This window comes from Anthonomus grandis, chromosome 8 (assembly GCF_022605725.1).
Source record: "Anthonomus grandis grandis chromosome 8, icAntGran1.3, whole genome shotgun sequence".
NCBI lineage: Eukaryota > Metazoa > Arthropoda > Insecta > Coleoptera > Curculionidae > Anthonomus > Anthonomus grandis.
Genome location: NC_065553.1, coordinates 9,246,423 through 9,265,493, shown reverse-complemented (window position 1 = coordinate 9,265,493; position 19,071 = coordinate 9,246,423). Strand labels below are relative to the sequence as shown.

At 31.7% G+C, this 19,071-nt stretch overlaps 2 protein-coding genes and 1 long non-coding RNA gene across 3 annotated transcripts; 1 reads left to right on the top strand and 2 right to left on the bottom strand.

Annotated features, from left to right (window-relative positions):
• The first annotated feature begins 5,248 nt into the window (after nt 1–5,248).
• Nucleotides 5,249–11,806, top strand: LOC126739353 (nicotinamide riboside kinase 1). Its single transcript, XM_050444997.1, has one exon. It carries the CDS (start codon nt 5,440–5,442, stop codon nt 6,064–6,066), a length of 627 nt encoding a protein of 208 aa, XP_050300954.1. The 5' UTR covers nt 5,249–5,439; the 3' UTR covers nt 6,067–11,806.
• Nucleotides 11,743–15,573, bottom strand: LOC126739351 (zinc finger CCCH domain-containing protein 15 homolog). The gene is made up of 6 exons (XM_050444996.1): nt 15,359–15,573; nt 14,027–14,225; nt 13,726–13,970; nt 13,456–13,665; nt 12,364–12,639; nt 11,743–12,310 (listed from the first exon to the last, which is right to left on the bottom strand). The coding sequence occupies exons 1-6, from the start codon at nt 15,428–15,430 to the stop codon at nt 12,137–12,139; spliced, it is 1,176 nt and encodes a 391-aa protein (XP_050300953.1). The 5' UTR covers nt 15,431–15,573; the 3' UTR covers nt 11,743–12,136.
• A 1,064-nt stretch (nt 15,574–16,637) lies between these two features.
• LOC126739715 (uncharacterized) lies at nt 16,638–18,166 on the bottom strand. Its single transcript, XR_007661688.1, has 2 exons — nt 16,945–18,166; nt 16,638–16,885 (listed from the first exon to the last, which is right to left on the bottom strand). It is a non-coding gene; the product is annotated as an uncharacterized LOC126739715 (long non-coding RNA).
• Between the last annotated feature and the right edge of the window lie 905 nt (nt 18,167–19,071).

The window sequence follows — 19,071 nt, the reverse complement described above, 5'->3', positions numbered from 1 at the left end:
AGAGATGGATCGTATTATAGTTCGTATCGTATAAGTTCGTATCACACGCAACAGTCTTACCAACTGTGTCTTTGTTGAATCGATGATCGAAATTCGTAATTGTATTTTCGTATTGACGTATTAGATCGATATCGTATTGTGTAAATACAATACTATTGGGAGTAAAGAGTATAAGGTAATAAAAGTGATTATTATAAAAAACTATATGTAAAGAAAATGATAGTTTTTTTCAATTATGAGAATTAAATTATATTATCTAGTGATTTATAATCATTTAAAAATATAAATTATATGCTCGTACATTTTTGATTGTAAAACTAAATAATTATTTTACACTTACATTTCTAGATAATAGGTTTTAGATAATAAAGAATTTGAAGCAATTTTTTTTAAAACCATTTTTTGTTACATGCCTTTTTGCTGACGTGAATGTAATAAATCATTATGCAAATGAAAAAATACATACCTATGGCCAAAGCATTAAGGCCGATTTACACGATGCCAGTAACTGGCGCCAGTATCACTGGCAAGCCAGTTTTTTACTGGCCAAGTGTTGTACCTAAAGTTGTTTACACGATGTCAGTAAGTTCAAGTCAGTTGTGAATTTGTACTGTGTTGTTTTTAAAAATTAATTCGAGAAAAATTGAAGTATTCACAAAAAGAACAATAAGAACCGTGATTATGTTACTAAAAGATGAATTGAGTAATATGTCAGATGAAGAATTGAAAAAAAAGAAGCGACTATGGGTGAGAAAATGAATCAGTGAGAGGTCAATAACAGGAGGTTCGGCTTTGCTGTTAAAACAGCCTAGATAAGATCCCTCTGAGTACAGATTGGCGTTACGACTTACAGCCGAAAATTTTGACGAGTTACTTTTTCTCATAGAACACCCTATTCAGAGTCAAGACTCCATAATGAGAGATGCACTACCCGCAAAAATAAAGTTAGAAATAACGTTGACATATTTAGCTACAGGAATGTCTTACCGAAGCATAAGTCACTATCACTTTTATCGTGTTTCCAAATCTGCTATATCACAGTTAATACCAGAAGTGTGTCGGGCAATTTTTACAATTTATTAAGGTAAATTATGTTTAATATATTCGGAATAATTTACATTACATATTTCTCAAAGCAGTCGCTATTCGTCCAGGCTATCATTGTGATATGAAATTGGGGAAAAATCATCGTTGTAGTGAGAAGCCGAAGAAGAACTTGTAGTGCCTGTTGGACTGATTTCTGGTAGGGGACAGAATAATGCTGGCTGGTAGCTCGACTGCTGATATTGGACGCTGGTATACGCTTGAGAGGGCATGTTTGATTGCACCGGTTGCTGAATATTAAAATATGCGGAATTAGGTTTCTTGGCTTATCAGTAAGTCTGCATTGAGTTAATATGATCTGTATTTTTTCTTGAGCAATGATTGCTTGTTCTTCGGATAATTTCTTTAATTGAGCTGATACACTCTTTCCAAATACGTCATGTTCTGTTTCTTCCATATTTTTATCTATATTTTTTAAATCGTTAATTAATAAAGACATTTGTGAGAGTTTGCTGCGCTTAGATTTTAGTGATGCTGTAGTAAGAGGCCGTTTTTCTGCGCTTGATTCATTCTCCGCGGGTGATGTTACTGCCGGACCAACCTGACACCTATTTTCCGAGCTTGGTGAAACTAAACGTTCCATGTCGTTGATAGGGTTTTCTTCGACATTTCATGTTATCCTGCAAATAAAAGAACAAAATATATTAATAAAACTGTAATTTCAATAGGTTACAAAAAGAAAAAATATCTAATTATGTTATTTCATTTTTTAGATGCCAAATACAGAAGAGGAATGGAAAACCATTGAGGCGGGCTTTAATACAAAATGGAATTTTCCAACGTGTTATGGCCTAATAGATGGAAAACATATAGAAATCAGAGATTTCTCTAATAGTGAAAGTGAATTTCTTAACTATAAAAAAACAAGCAGCATCATATTGTTAGCTATTGTTGATCACAACTACTGTTTTTCATACATAAGCGATGGCGAAAGTGGCAATGCATCTGATAGTGGTGTTTTCAAAAACTGTTATTTCACCTCCATGCTCCGCAACACCCGCGCCAGTGCTTAGGCAGCGTCTAAACACGTTGCCGCTTGTCAGTAGCATACTTAGGAAGGCTGTCTTGAAAGTTGAATTATTTAGTTTATTTTTTGTAATTATTTCTGGGTGTTTTTGAAAAAATGGCCCGTAAGTTTAGTGCAGATAGAACTTTAAAGCTTGTTCAACTGTATAGAGAGCATGAATGCCTATGGAATATTCGATGCCAGGAATATAAAAACAAACAAAACCGAACATCGGCTCTTTAACAAATTCGGACCGAAATTGGTATCGAAGGTATTATGATTGAGGACATAAAAAATAAGATAAAAAGTATTAGAAATACTTACTATTTAGCAGCCGATAAAATCGAGAAATCTACTAGATCTGGGGCTGGAGGAAATGTCTATATACCGAGAGTAACATGGTTTGAGGAATTAAATTCCTTTATCAAAAATGTGGCAGTAAGACGAAGAACATAAAAAAATTCTTATATTTATCTCTTTTTTCTCTAGTAATATTTGCTGAATGATTACTTCCTTGATTCGAGATACTTTTTAAGGGAGTTATTTCATGCCTCCATAAGCCTGGTATAATATTTCCATCTTGATCTTCCCTATCTACACAAGTTGCAGTGATATAGGATATTGATTTTTTTTTTAGCCAGTTATGTAGTGCACAAGTTGCAAAAATGATTGCATCTACCGTATTCAAGTTAATCGGTATTGCCTTTTCAAAAATACGAAACCTACTGACTAAAATCCCAAAAGCGTTTTCGACTATACGTCTGGCACGTGATAGCCTGTAATGAAATATTTTTTCTTCTGCACTGAGGTTAACGCCTGGAAATGGCTTTAATAAATATGTCTTAAGCGGAACTGCTGCATCTCCAACAATAACTCCATCTTCAGGTAACAGGCCATTTTCTAGTTGCTCGTGATAAGCGATCGTTAAAGACTTGCTTATCATTTTCTAACACTGTATTTCTTGGGCGCGGATAAGGCCTCATCAAATATTTCTTTAAAGGATATGCCTCATCTCCTATCAGAACATTTGGTAGCACACTATTGGAATTCGGCAGAGCTTGATCTGGAGGTACATTGAATCGATTGGTGTCCAACAAACTGTAAAGTGGCGAGGATTGAAATACTCCCCCATCACTTTCTGATCCACGTGAACCCACTTCAATAGTAATACATTTTTTGTTAGCATCTGCAACCCCTTGCAATCCGATTGAATAGTATTTTAAATAGTTAAAATAGGTTGTGCCACTATTAGGTGGACATCTAATACGACAATGCTTCCTGTCAATCGATCTGAAACAATTTGGGAAGTTCCACAGGGTATTATATTCGTCAATGATTTTCTCCAATTGCTGTTGAGTGCAAATTGGCATGTGAGTTTCTACAAGTTCTTCTTAAATAATTGAACAAGTTTCTTTTATTATTATCGAGACTGTTGAATATCCAATCCTAAATTCATGTGCCAAATGTTTATAAGTAGTTCCAGTTGCAAGAAACCTGAAAAAAGAAAAGATATTCGTTACTTAGAACCGATTTAAATAAAATAAAAAAAAGATTTCTTTACAGTCTTTTAAAAAGCATTTCTGTTTCAGAGGAAGCAGTTGCAACTCGGTGGAAAAACAAAAAGGACAAATATCGGCGAGAACTCAAAAAGGTTCCAGTTCTGCCCTCGGGAGCTCCTGCTGACAATTACAAATCTATTTGGCCATATTTTGATATAATGGGTTTTACGAAACATTTGTTAATACCTGCTGTCAAGTCTGGAAATCTGCCAAGGTTGAATGATTCTCAAGACGATGACAGTAGTACATATGATCTAGAAGCTGAAAAGGATGACGAAACGGATGTACAATCAGACATGGACACGACATTTCTAAACCGTCAGACATCTGTGTCAGCATCAGATGACGAACGACTATCATCTGCATGTACTTCATCGTCAATGGTGCAACACGGAAGAGGAAAAAGTTGAAAAAGGATAAGTGACGTTAGAGACGAGAAATTCATAGAAATTGAACCTATTATCTCAACATCTAAAAAATGATGCAGAAGAGGCATCAGACAGTGAAGAGTTATTATTTTTTAAAAGCCTAATACCGTATATGATAACATTTAATTCAATTCAAAAATTAGAAACAAAATCCAAAACGTTATCTTGGATGAAATGGAATCAGCAGAAAGAAAGAAATCAACGACATCTCAAGCAACAACGGTTCAAATGTTACCTCCGCAAAGTCCTAGTAATCATCACTTGTTAACAACACAAAACTCTACCCTTCATAACTTGCTACCTCCTGAAAATCCCAGCCATCTTGCTTCATCTTTGGTTCGTCATCACAAAACCCTATCCCTCTTCACCCTACTGTGTCCTCGAATTCTGCTACATTGACTACGCCCTTTTCCGAGTCCAATACCCAACAGAGTTCAGCAGCCTTTCTAGGACAACAAACTTTCCAGTACTAAAGTTGTACTCATAATATTATATTCGAGGAAACAACCATATTATACCTATGTATTTTTTATAATATGTATTTATGTATCATTTAGTTTTGTTTCTTGCAATAAAAAAACAATTTTTCAATAAAAAAAAATCAATATCTTTTCTTACCTTATTGTGATAACAACTCGTTCAACAGGTGAAATAAATCTCCTTTTTACAAAATTGGTTACAGTTTTTTCCGGACGATGGCTAACCTTTTCCAACAAATAGTCAAAAGTTTTGACGGACATTCTTAGGTAATTAAAAAACCGATCAGGATACAATCTTAGCTCACTATACAAATGGTGAAATTCACCAAATACATGTCTTCTCCTGTTTATGGGGTGAATTTCAACTTTTTTTCTCTTATATCTATATAATGGTGTTTCTAACAAGAACATTAACGCACATAAACGAACTGTCTTTTTTGGAGCCATTTTGTAGACTGAATTCTAAATTTTAAACCGCTTGTTCTGACGCTCTCGCTGACGGTACTATGAATGTACTGACGCGAGGAAACGCTGCGCGACGCAAAACGCGGCACAACGCTGGACGCGACGCGACGCTTCCACTCTGAACGGACCTTAAGGCAACATACGAAATAACTCTCCTTCATCCAGTCTTCTTGTTCCGAACCTCTTTGCGTCGACTCGAACTCACCTTTTAAAAACAGCTGTTATTTATTAACCTGATCTTATAATATTCGAAAAAAAAAGCCGTTTTTAAATTTTAAAAAATATATGATTTCATAATACTAAGATAATGTTACAACATAATAAAGACCTTGACATGCAAAAGCCTTAATCTCTCATTTGTATTGCGTATTGGCCCTCGTACAGTACCAATTAATGAAATGAGCCCCCAAAGAAAGAAAATTATCGTTGTAGGCATTAGTGGGGCAACGTGTAGTGGAAAAACGACAGTTGCAAAAGAACTAAATAAACTATTACCGAACAGTAAGATTTTTTGCCAAGATGATTATTTCTTTCCAGTGGATGACTCAAGGCACACATGGATTCCAGAATTGGATCACATAAATTTTGATATTATTAGCTCCCTAGACATGGAAAAGATGGTTTTGGACGTTAAACAACACATGAAAAGTAAAACAAACAATACCATCACTGAAACTCCTATGCCAGAATATGATAAACAGAGAAACTTATTGCAAATTAATGACTGTCATGTTGTTATAGTTGAGGGCTTCTGCATATTTAATTATAGACCCTTAGCTGAATTGTGTGACCTAAAGTACTTTTTTACACTGGATTTTGAAGAGTGCCACAGAAGGCGAGAGAAAAGGGTTTATGAGCCTCCAGATTGCCCTGGATATTTTGATAAATGTGCATGGCCAGAGCATTTAAAACAAAAAGAAGAAGTCAAGAGAGAATTTAATGATGTGGTTTATTTTGATGGAAATAATTCAAAACAATCTGAAGCTATAATTAGGGATATTTGTAGTATACTTTGTACTACTTAGGTAACATAGTATCTTATGTTCCTTTAGTCGCTAGATTTTTAAAATAAAGGGAAGTGCACACTTCATAAACAATTGTGTTTAATAGGAAAATTAATATAGGTACAAAAGTTGGCTCATTGTATAGAGCACGTAACTTTCCATACCATTCTAAGAATTATTTAAATAAAGTAGGTGTATGTAATTTTAGGTTTTAAAAGCTTTGTCTTTAATTAGAGGGTATCAATTTTTTAACAGAAATTATAGTCTGGTGTAACTTTATTTCATAAAAGGTGAGGTTTTAGGTTTACAGCCAATGATTCAACTTTTTCATTATAAGGAAAATTTAAAATATCAAAAATCATTATGCAAAATTTTTTTGCCATCTAAGAAAATAAAATTGTAAAATATTACTCGCTATGCTTTTATATAAATAGATAGGTTAATTCAAAGTCTGTATGCACTTGACAAGTACATTTTAAGACACAGGATGTCTCTTAAAGTCATGTTTTTAAGTTGGCCTTATTCATAAAATGTACACCAAAAAAAAAGTGAAAATATTGAGTAATGAAATGAAAAAATAAGATTTAATTCATGTTACTTGATTTTAAATCACATTATGAATTAACTGACAAACCAAATTTACTTAATTATAAATTTGTCTTTTACAAGTCAACTTTACCTTGTATGTAATAAACACCTAAAATATTAATTGATGAAAATAATGTACCTAAATGCCATTTAGACTCTGACAGTATAAATTATATGGTACACACATAATGTATTATTAATAGATAAATACCAGAAGCATTCCCACACAAAATGTTTAATTTTATTTGAAAATTACATATACAACTTTACAGAAAAGTTACTTTATGTGTATTTTAGTTACTTATATAGGTTATAAAAAAACTTATATTTTATAATACTTTTACAAGAAGTATGGACTTCTACCCTATTTAATTAGTTAGTTGTAAAATGTTCGAAAGTCTATCCTTTTTTTGATCTACTTAATCAAACATGCTATATCTATCTTGTCAGCTGTTAGGGGTCTATGAGGAAAGTTAAGAAAAAATTGTATCTTCAACCATGAATTTAATTTTCTAGCCAAAAAAAACAGTACACGTATTCAGGTTCCACCAGATTTCAAACTAATATTTCATGACCCTGAGTTATTATATATTAACACTTTGACTGCCATATGAAGTAAATATAATTCACACGGCGTTGGGCACTCTGCGCCATGTGAATTTTATTTAACTCCATCAAATCCTTACCTATAACGCCGTGTGACTTCTGTACGTTTCACGTTTTAATACTTTGCTTATGGAGTGATATTGACCATGGCCCCAGGAGCAAACTAATATAATTGGCCTGTAGTTTTAGTTTATTTTTTTAATTAAAGGAGGCATAAAAATACACATATGTTATAACTAATGTAACCTTTATTATAGACAAAATAAACACATGTTTTTAAGTTTATAGAACACAATAATGGTTAATTTAATGGATATTTTATATAGTACTTATAATTTAAATGATTTGTGTTTAACAAAAAAACATTCTACACAAAAATAAGATTTACATTTTTCGCACTTATACGGAGTTTGTTTTGCTTTTAAAGCTGCATGTTTTCTTCCAAATTGCAACTTCAAGCTCTCATAACAAACTGTACATCTTCTTCTTGCATCCATATGTTTTAAAGAATTGAGAACTGTTGGTAAATTTTCTGTTTTGGAAATTTCAGACTGTAATAGAGCCATTGTAACCTCTTCTTTAAAACTGGTTATTTTTATGTTTTTCTTTTTAATTATTTTGTAAAGAATGTGTGCATTTACAAGAGCCGACCCTGTTATCAATTCGATTGCGAGTTTACGGTACCATTTTACCCCTCTCCTGAGTGCAGCTGAATAGGCTCTCATTTGGTCTGATATATTAATGAAACCTTTACTATGATTGTAATCCACCACAATTTGAGGTTTTTGAGTAACTGTGCCGTTCTTAGGAATATCGACCATTCTGTTGTACATGAATAGTGCTCAATGTCAGTACGTCTCTTTTGTCTTTCCACTTAAGGACTACTACTCCAGTATTGCTTTCTCAAGAAATGGTATCATTCTTGTTCAATTTGGCCTGTATAACTTCTTGCGGGTTTAGTTTCCTATTACTTCTTAGAGTGCCAACAAGATGAGCATAGAATGTTCTAATAATTGATGGGCAACATGGACACTGGTGTAAAAATTGTCTGTGTAAAGTATTTTTCCCGAACTCCATTACTACAGATAAAGCTGCTGGTGCTCCTGGCTGGACATCTCTACCGCAATATACTTTCATGTTATAAGTATAACCATTTTCAGTGCATAATTTATATTACCTCTATGTCAAATTTTTATTTTTTATAGATTGCTTAAAGGCAAGTTTTCCTCGAAAAGGTACCAAAGTTTCGTCTATGCAAATTTCTTTTTTGGATATATTTGCTGCCTGAAAGCGTGCCAATAATAAATCTATAAGGTGTTTTATCTTAAAGAGTCGATCACCTTCGGGGCATGCTTTATTATCTGATAAATGCCACATGCGTAGAATAAGCTCAAAACGATTTCTGAACATTAAATTTTTTACTTTATTCTTATAAATAAATTTTTGTGACCAGTAATCAGATAGTTTTGGTTTTTTATTGAGACCCATCCAAAAAATAATGCCCAGAAAAGTCTCAAATTCCTTTGTAGATAAATCTTTCCATTTTGTAAGCCGAGAGTGTCGTGAGAGGTTTTTATTTTCCAGCGTTTGTTGTGCATACCTGTTTGTCTCTGTCACCATGTGCTGAATGATGCCTTCAGTCAAAAAGAACTTGTAATATTCATACGGACTTTTGTCAATTAATTCATTGATAATCTCTGCAGGAATTCCAGGGTTTACTTCAGAAAATTGAAATTGTTTTAGGTTTATTCCAGTAACGGAGCTCCATAAACTCCCCAGGAACATCAGAAGAATCCTCATCAGGCTCCGAATGGTCAGATAATTCTGGGTTTTGATGTGCTTGATTTACTACTTCCTCTATAGTTTGATCAACCGTTGAAGTGGATGTCATATCGAGTGATATTGACCCTATTTGTTGATTGGTGTTAGGTTGTTTCTTTTTCAAAATATCTGTTCTAAAAAAAGCCATATTCGTTTAAAAAAATATACATTTAAAACTTTAGGTATTTACCTTTCAACTTGTTTTTTTCTTTTTTTGCGAACTGGTTCATAATCTTCCGAATCTGTAGACGAAAAATCACTAGGTAAATAGTCATCTTCGGAATAATCTCCAAAGGGCTCAGGTACGTCTTCATCGCTCATATCTAACACCTCCTCTTGAAATTGAGCACTATTATTCTCAGCTAAAGCTTCATCCATTAGCATTTGAAGCCTTTTTTGTTCATTTTCGTAAATATTCCGCGCCATTATTATGCTCGCACGCGTTTGCACACTTCTCTACACAACCAAAGAAGTACTAATACTACGAACCATAGATAAACAATTTATAGGGGTTAACACAGCATACAATAACACTACGAACACAGCATACAATAACATACAGTGGCGGCCAGCAAATTAAAAACGATACAATTTTTAATATTTTATGCTAAAATCAGACGGTATATTTTCTATTTGCACATAAATGTTTTTATCACTTCATGTTAAGCTTGCACATGCATAAATATTTGGATTTGAAACAGGTTTGAAATCTGATATTTTAACAATTTAGAAATACCTTGGACAGCTAAATAAAAACGATTCATCTTTTGTTTTTTTTATCAATTTTTGTCGAATATGAATGTGTAGCATTTATTTATCATTTAGTTGGTGTCTCACTTAAGTAATACAAGGTCAATATAAAACAAACGTTATGGGTAAAAAAAAGAGTTGTGATCCTGAAAAAAGACAAGTAATTTTAAATTTGATTCAAGAAGGGCATTTATGAGTAAAGTTGCAGCAATGCTAAAATGTTCCAAATTTATGGTTCATAATGCTATTAAACATTATAAAACTCACGGCAAGGTTAGAGATGTACCTAGGAAGAAAAGGCCTAGAATAACAACCGCAAGAGAGGATAAAATTATGGTACGTTTAGCAAAAAAGTCGCCCCATTTAACAGCAGTAGATATCAGACGTGAAATGTATGCACAAAACGATCCGAAGCCATCAGTAAGAACAATTCGCCGCCGACTTAATGAGTTTCAACTATTTGGAAGAGTTTCCCGAAAGAAGCCACTTGTCTCAAAGAAGAATCGTAAACTCCGATTGCAGTTCGCACGCGATCATTTGAGTTGGACCCTTACCCAATGGAAAAATATACTTTGGTCGGATGAAACAAAACTTAATCGCATCGGATCGGATGGTCGTACTTACGTACGAAGACCACCTGGTGAGGAATTAAATCCAAGATTCACAAAATTAACTGTTAAACATGGGGGTGGTTCAATCATGATGTGGGGCTGCATGTCATGGTATGGAGTTGGACCAATTTATAAAATAGATGGAATTATGGATCAGGAGAAATACAAATCTATATTAGAAAATGTGATGCTTCCATATGCAGAAGAAAAATTACCTATTACCTGGAAATTTCAACAGGATAATGACCCCAAGCATACAGCACGTTCAGTAAAAAGGTGGTTTGAACAAAACGTCGTTGATGTAATTGAATGGCCCTCGTGTAGTCCAGACCTCAACCCGATAGAGAATCTGTGGAATGATCTTAAAAGAATAATTCAGCCAAAGCAATTTAAAAACATGGACGAACTAGTGAAAGGTGTTCAAGAAGCTTGGTATTCCATCCCAATTACTCGCTGTCAAACTTTAATAGAATCTATGCAAAGAAGATGTCTAGCAATAAAAGAAGCTAAAGGATATCCTACCAAATACTGATTTTTTTTGGTGTAAAATTAAAATATTGAATTCGTTTTTAATTTGTTGTCCATTAATTTTGTAAACATTTTTTTTCCCTAGATTTTTGAATAGATTACTATTGATTTATGGTAGAATGTGTTTAATATGTCTAACCCTTATAAATAAATATCATTCGTAAAACTGCATAAAATGGTTTTCCAAAAAAGTTAAATTTTGTGTCGTTTTTAATTAGCTGGCCGCCACTGTATACGGTGCTTTATATGCTGTGCTACTAACGCTAACGGCAAATGGACGCATAACGAAAATCATCGAATCGGCCAAGAAACACGGCGCACAGCGCAAGGTTGCCAAAATTCTGCATGAATTACATCTGATACACATGGCCGTGAGAAGAGGTATTGCTTCTAGGGCCTCGTGAATTATATTTAATTCACGGCCCTAAATTACCCCTTTTAAAGTAAATATGTAACAGTCATTTATTATTTATTTATTAAAAAGTCGCAATGGCTCCAGGTTTTGTGTTTTTTTTGGAGTGTGGCAGTCAACGCGTTAAGACCAGTGATTAATTTAGAGTTTGTATTTAAAGGTGTTTTACTATTCTAAAGGACAAACCATACTATTATTTATTGAATGTTTTTATTTATATTAAGATTAGTATGCAGTAGCGTGAATTTATCTTACGGTGTGCATTTATAACCCTTTATAACTTCAGTACAAAACATACCAATAAATATCTTAAGTAATAAATGGTCACTAGTTTACTTTTTGATATGTAAACCCAGCAGTTGGTTGAAAAAAAAACCCAGATGAAACTTTTGTGTTTTTTTATTTAAATAAAAGATGTTAATAAATCTGGGATTTAATACAGTAATTCTACAAGTTTTATTTACAATCATTATGGATTGTTCTGAAATTACCTCGCGATATTTTACCAGGCCCTTTGACTAAAAATAAACAAACATTAGATATGTTAAGAAAATGTATCATTACAGTATTTTTTGCCTTATTTTTAGTAAAAGAAGCCATCACTATAATATCGTAAGATAATTTTGCGACACCCTAGGTAAAAAGTCAACCATTTAGAGAATCTAACCTTCGCTTATGGCAAAGCAATGTTATTCTATTGTTTTCTCAAAAACTGGTGTACAACTTAAGCTCTAAGTAAAATATCCGATTGGCCTTGAAAAAAGGCCACATTTAGTTACTCCTCTAGATCTAAGTCCTCCAGTTCTTTATCTAAGTCTTCCAAATCTTCCTCCAAGAATAGATTCTCATTTATAGGCACTGCAGCATTATCCTCAGTATTAGACGTACTACTCGAAGGTTCTGCTTGTTTAAATCTATCTTCGCCGGCAACAGTACCACTACCATCAACCTAGAAAAAGCTATTGTCAAATATTTGTTAAAATCACAAAAAAACGTACTTACATCTGAAGAATCTATTAAATCCAAATTAATTTCCTTATATTCAATATTATCATCATCTTCGTTTTTATATACTGAAGAATCAAAGGTTTCATCTCCATCCTCAAGGTCATTTTGAATGGCCATTTCTGGATTAAAGCTAAACATTTCCCTTCCTGATAAACCGACCTGTCTACCTGCCTTAAAATCGGTGCGTTTCTTGTCCTCATCTTTCTTAGCAGCATCTTTCTTTTCTTGAATTTTTCGCTTTTTCCAGGCCAGGAAGGTTTCTAATGTGACCTATATGTAGTAATTGATTAGTACAGCTTTATGAAATTGTGAGGAAGTCAAAAGATACATCATAGAGACAAACAAACAAAACATCAAAAGCCTTAATTTGTGTGAATACATGTGTTGCTCTCACTTTAGAGCATTATCAGGATTATGCAATTTGAACAAACATTTGTATTTTTCAGAATACTGGTTTGATCATTCATTTACTTTTAATGCCATTAAACTATACAACTAACTAACCTACTGAACTACCAAAATTTGATCCGAAAACTATTAAGCTGAAGTTTAAGCAATATTTGTTAGTTCTGTAATATATATTTTTTTTGTCAAGAGTAAAATAAAGAGTTTTGGTTAGTGGTGAAACTGTTTTGTGATTAGTTGTAATATTTTTGTTGTAAGTTTTATGTTTTATTAATGACAATTTACAGATGTAAAGAATTAAACTTGTAAGATGACATGACAACAAGACATCAGTTGATTCTTATTAACCAATGTTAACAACATTAAAGTATTCTATTTATTATTCATTTATTTAAAAATAAAAAAAGTTTGAAGCGAAACTAACTTGATGAAACCTTTTTTTCCTGAAGATGAAGGAGTAATACCTAAATAATTTTATGAAGAGTAAAATATTTTAAAGTAAGGAAATGAAGAACAATGTAATGGCAAAGTTAAGAGATTACATTAAATTCAATGTAGAGGCTATTTCTAATATAGCCCAATTCAATTAGAATGAATTAATTGTTCATAAAAAACAATACTTCTGGAAGTATATACCCTCCAAAAATTGACAATTCTTTGTTATAAAAAAAGTTAATTTACTTTTGTTTGAGACGGTCCAAGTGCAGCTCTCTCTTTCTCAATAAGTTCTTCCAATGTAATTTCATCTTTTCTATCTTCCTTCTTTTTGTCCCTCTTTAAAACAAAACCTGGGGGCAAAGCATGTCTGTAGATGCAGTTTTCACCTGTTGGGCATTGCCAGAACCATCCATACTTAGATTTCTCTACAGCTTCTAGGAAATGCTTACAAATCTATAATAATAATAATTATTAGTTAAAAGTTTGAGGTAAATTACATTAAAAAAAAATTACAATTTCAGTGGTGGGCATTTTTCCAGTTCCTTTTCCATGTTTCTTTTCAACCACTTCCTTCAATTTTTCTTCATCCCAATTTTCCATAGTGTCATTCTCATCATCATCATCTCTCATATCAAAGTACAAAGATCTTTTTTCTGCTTTTCTTTCAATAGTTAAGTCATGTGAGAATTTACATCTATCACCTTTGCTGCATTGCCCTTGTTTAAAGAAAGCACAAATAACAGATTTTGGGTCAGCCCCTGAAAAAAAAACAGTAGTTTATTACATGAAATGTACAAAAAAAAAAGAGTAGTGCCTTTTTCTATTTTTTGTGTTTGCACTGGTTTAAAAAGTGCTGCTAGTTCTTTCTGTTCCTTTAGTTTCTGTTCCTTCTCAGTTTTCTTAGTTGCTTCTTTTAGTGGGTGAATACCTCCAGATTTAACTTGTTTTTCAACTTGCTGGATAAATTTCTGTTGTTTTGCCCCCTTTTTGTTCTTTATACCAAATGTCTTGTCCTGTAAAGTGTGTGTGAATATTAAAGAAACAATTGGAAAATGTATTAAAGAGTAATAATTTAAAATAATAAATATAAAATAATAGATATAAAAAAGCAAGCTCACAAGATGATAGATAAGATTCTTGGAATATTAAAAAGTCTATAATAGCTCAAGTAAATTACTATACTTAACAATTATTAGCAAAGATTAAATTAAATAATGACATATTTTTTAAAACTTGAATTAATTTCGTTCAAATACATCTTATCAATAATTGCATACTATACATACAATTATTTTCGATGTATTTAAAGATTGAATTTAGATATATTAAATTATACAAATTAATCAAACCAGATCTATTCAGAGCAATTTTTTATTTTAAAAGCTTAGCAGAGCGCTTTTCGGTTTGATTGATTTGTATTGTCCTTCGAGCAACACAGCCACTTCCCTCTTCCATATTAAATTATGGCTACAACTTTTTGACACCAACTAATACATCATACTCAGTGCTAGAAACTATTAAAATAATTTTCTAATGTTGGTATGTAGATAGGAAAAAAACAAATGGAGAGTGAGTTAAAAGAGAAGACAGGAGATGATGAGCAATTTTAGATTTTCTGCACTGTAACCAGAGTGAAAATTTACATTAAATATAAGGAAAATAAACCTGATTCATACTAAAAAAATGAAGATGTAAAAAATTTGATTAAATATTGGCTATTTTAATGAACAAAGATTAGCAGAAAAGAAAGGACTCAACCAAATATATTATTAATTTGGCCTGATATAATAAGCCTGGTCCTTTCTTTCTTCTTAAAGGATGCTAAATTATTTATTATAAATTGGATATTATAAGTTAATGACTTGGTAGTAACATATTAGATTTGTGGGCCATTTGTCCCTTGTATATTTTATAAATCTATTCTTATTATCTTCATATCACATATTGTATATTCTTTTGTGGTTTTCACAGAGTATTTATTTCACCCTTTTTAAATTACAATGGGTAATTTAACCTAAACACAATGAGGTTCACTGAATAGGATATAATCTAGTTTTTTCATATAGTAATGAGGCACATGTAAAATTTGTTTTTACTTAAAAATCTGATTTTTGTGCCATAATGAAAACAAAACTGGGATACAAACCTCAATAACTTTCTCCTTTTTCTTTTGTTCTGTCTTCTTACTGGGGGCTGCGGAAGACTTTTTGGGAGGCATGATTGTTTAATATGTTTAAAATTTACGATGAGAGAAAATATGTTTTGAGCTTAAAAATAGAAATTCTTGGATTTTCAATCCGCTGAATCCACATGAAACGTGAGAACAATTTTCGGCAAATACCGGAACTGTCAATAATGACAGGTGACAATGGTACATTGCTGAGTACAAATGTCAGAATGATTGCTGAAAATAAAGATGAGATTGCACTAAAAGAGACATATTCCGCCGAATAATTTAGCGTAACGGAATTTAATACGTGTATTTTAATGAGATTGTTGCTTATTTTAATTTATCGAAGCGTATTGTCATATATATAATAAAAAAAATTATTAAACATTTAGGGATTTAACGAACTTACCTGTGAAGTTCCATCCGAATTATTAGAAGCATCTAAATATTTTTCAGACCATTGTTATATGAAGATTATTCTGAAATATAATCAGCCCAATATATAGAGATAACCCCTATCGGTACCATACGATTACAAACTAAATTATATATAAATTTGCTAATACACAAAAAAGATATTCATATAATATAGTCGTTAGTATAATAGCCGACATATTATAAAATCTTTTAATTCCTATGAAGAAATCAGCCAATAGTATAAAAACCGCAAAATACAAAAGTATAGTCAATATTTGTGATTGTTGCCAAAGAATAAAAGCAAAAAGAAAATAACTATTAATAGAAAAAAATTAATTTTACCTGAAAAAGCGCTTCAAGATCTTTGTACTAGGTTTTCTTCTCATGCTTATTATTTATAAAATAATCACTTTACTATAAGGACTTTACAAAATTTGTCCTACTGGAAAAAGTGATTACAGAAATGTGCTATTATCACAACAAAAAATTGAGCATTTAGGTCATATTCGAAATTTTACATCTTGATGATTATCACACACACTATTACGTTTAATTTCTTTAAATGTAAAGTATGCTCCTGCAGTCAAAGGTCATTTATAGCTCACTAGTGCGAAAAAATATACAAATCGAAAACAAATATTACATATTGGAATACAAGAAACTGTCGGACATGAGGCACTTAAAAAAAGATTTTTTAAATCTCAAAAAATTTACACATAGTACAGTAAATACGCATCAGAAAATCCGAATTTACAGCATTTCTCACAATCACATAAAATGTATTGAGAGGTACTGTCCCTTAACGGAGGGCGTTTTAAATGAAAAGAAAAAACGAGAATTCTCTTTAAATTTTATATTGTTAAAAATAATCATTCAAATAAGACCAATTGGTTAGTTTGGGAAAATGTCTCTTCTCCATTCTATGATGAGAATCCAATTGAGTTACTCTTTTTGGAGGTGGACATGGACGAAACACGATCTGCGACCAGTTAAATAAATCAGGATAGTGATGCCGTTGTTCCCTTTTCCAATCATGTTTTGGCAAATTTAAATAAGTGGAACCTTGGTCGAATATATCATATTCACCTATAGTTTAAAAAAAAAAAAACAAATTTATACACGTTTTGGAGCTTATCCTAACTCACATTTCTGGCCTACATCTTTTGCTGAAACCATCTCAATCCTGTTTTTTTTTAATACGTATAATATAATTTTACATAAAGAAGAATGTCACTCTGACAACGGTAAGATTTTGTGACTTTTAAATGAAAAAACAATTTTTTTGGCGTATGTTCAAGTGTTAAATGCTGTTAAATAAATTAGAAAATGTTGGAGTAAGGGGTCAAACTCTGGAGCTTTTTAGATTCTACTTGGAAAATCGAGTGCAAAGAGTGCGATGTAATGATATCCTAAGTAGTGAGATGGTCGTAAATACTGGAGTTCCTCAAGGGACAGTCCTGGGTCCAATTTTATTCTTGATCTATATTAACGATTTGGGAAAATTACTACAAGATAGTTCGGTTATTTGTTACGCCGATGATACTGCAGTCACATTCACAGACAACAGCTGGGATGGTGTATACTCGAAAGCAGAGCAAGGCCTTTATGTAATTCAAAACTAAAAGGATAAATGAAAACAAAATCACCCTAAATGTAACAAAGACCAAATTTATAGCTTTCTCTTTGACAACTAGTGATCAACCTAAAAAAAGTAATATTAAAATTCACAACCCAACTTGTAATTTATTAAATAATAACTGTCCTTGTCCTTGCATACAAAAAATTAGTAAAATTAAATACCTAGGTTTATATATTGACCAGTATCTACGCTGGAATGAACATGCTTTTGAAACGTCCAAAAAACTTTAAAAAACTTTATTATAAATTTTATCAGATTCGTAATATTTTAGATAAGAAAACACTAAAAATAGTATATACTTCACTAGTAGAATCAATTTTAAGATATTGCTTAGTAATTTGGGGTGGTCTGAATGATAATGCCATGCAAATGTTAAAAGTATGCCAAAATAAAATACTTAAGATTATCCTAAGCAAAAGCAATCAATATCCTACAATCAACCTTTATTCGGAACTAAATGTACTAAATTTAAGAGGATTATTTGTGAGTGCATGGCTTTGTTACTACAGAAAGGTTAAAGATATTTTTAGGGAACTAGACCATCAGTATTATACTCGTTCTAAAACAAACAAGGATTTGCAATCGCACTTTTTCAGCAAATCACACTTGCAAAGAAATATGCTGTTTCTACTTCCCAAATTTCTTAAGCTTCTGCCCACAGGCCTAAGGTCTAAAGTCGAAGTAAATAAGCATAGAAAAGGTTTAAATTTTGAGATAAAAAACTTCGTCATTTACCATTACGAACACTTTATAAGGTTAATGTAAAAAAAAAGAACGAAACGTAGTAGATAAATGTGTATTATACTATAAAAATAATATTAGAAGAACAGAAAGACTCTTCTTCCAATGCTTCTCTTGTTTCTACTGCTTCATTCCGGGTTGTTTTGTCTCCTCTCTTTATAAATTTTAATTTTTTATAATTATAATATATTTTCGAATTATTTCTTTTGTATATAGATGGAATTAACTATTTAGGGCATATTAGCATGTATTATATAGATTATTTTAATGTTATGATATGGTTTCATTTTAATTATTTATACATTTTAATTATAAATACTTTAAGGTAATTTTGTTAATGGGATATTGTACCAATATAGACTATTGTATTGCTGTCTATTTGCTATTGAATGATTTATATTTTGTAAAATTGAATTAATATATTGTATTGTATATTGTATTGTTAAAAAAAACAACAGTAATTAGTTCAGTTTTTTAATGGTACACAACATTTGGTAATGTTATTATAAAAATTCAGTAAAGGACTAGTAAGAGCACTTATGTTACATAATATAGCAACTAATAATTAGAAAAATATAATTCGTTTTTGGAAAAAATAATATGTACTACACTAAACAATATTTATATACAAACTTCAGGTTAAATTAATGTCATTTATATTATATGGATAATTTTCATTCGATAAATTAGTTCTTTAAATTTAGAATATCTAAATACATTATATTAGAGTAATACATTCTAATATATGATATATGTTTATTATGATACACATCTAATATAAAAGTCAGCATGTACTTGTAAAAAATTATGTTTTTTTAACTGAAAATAAAAGAAATACCCTTATGTAATATTTATCAGTGGATGTAGTGCGACACGATATTCTAAATATGTA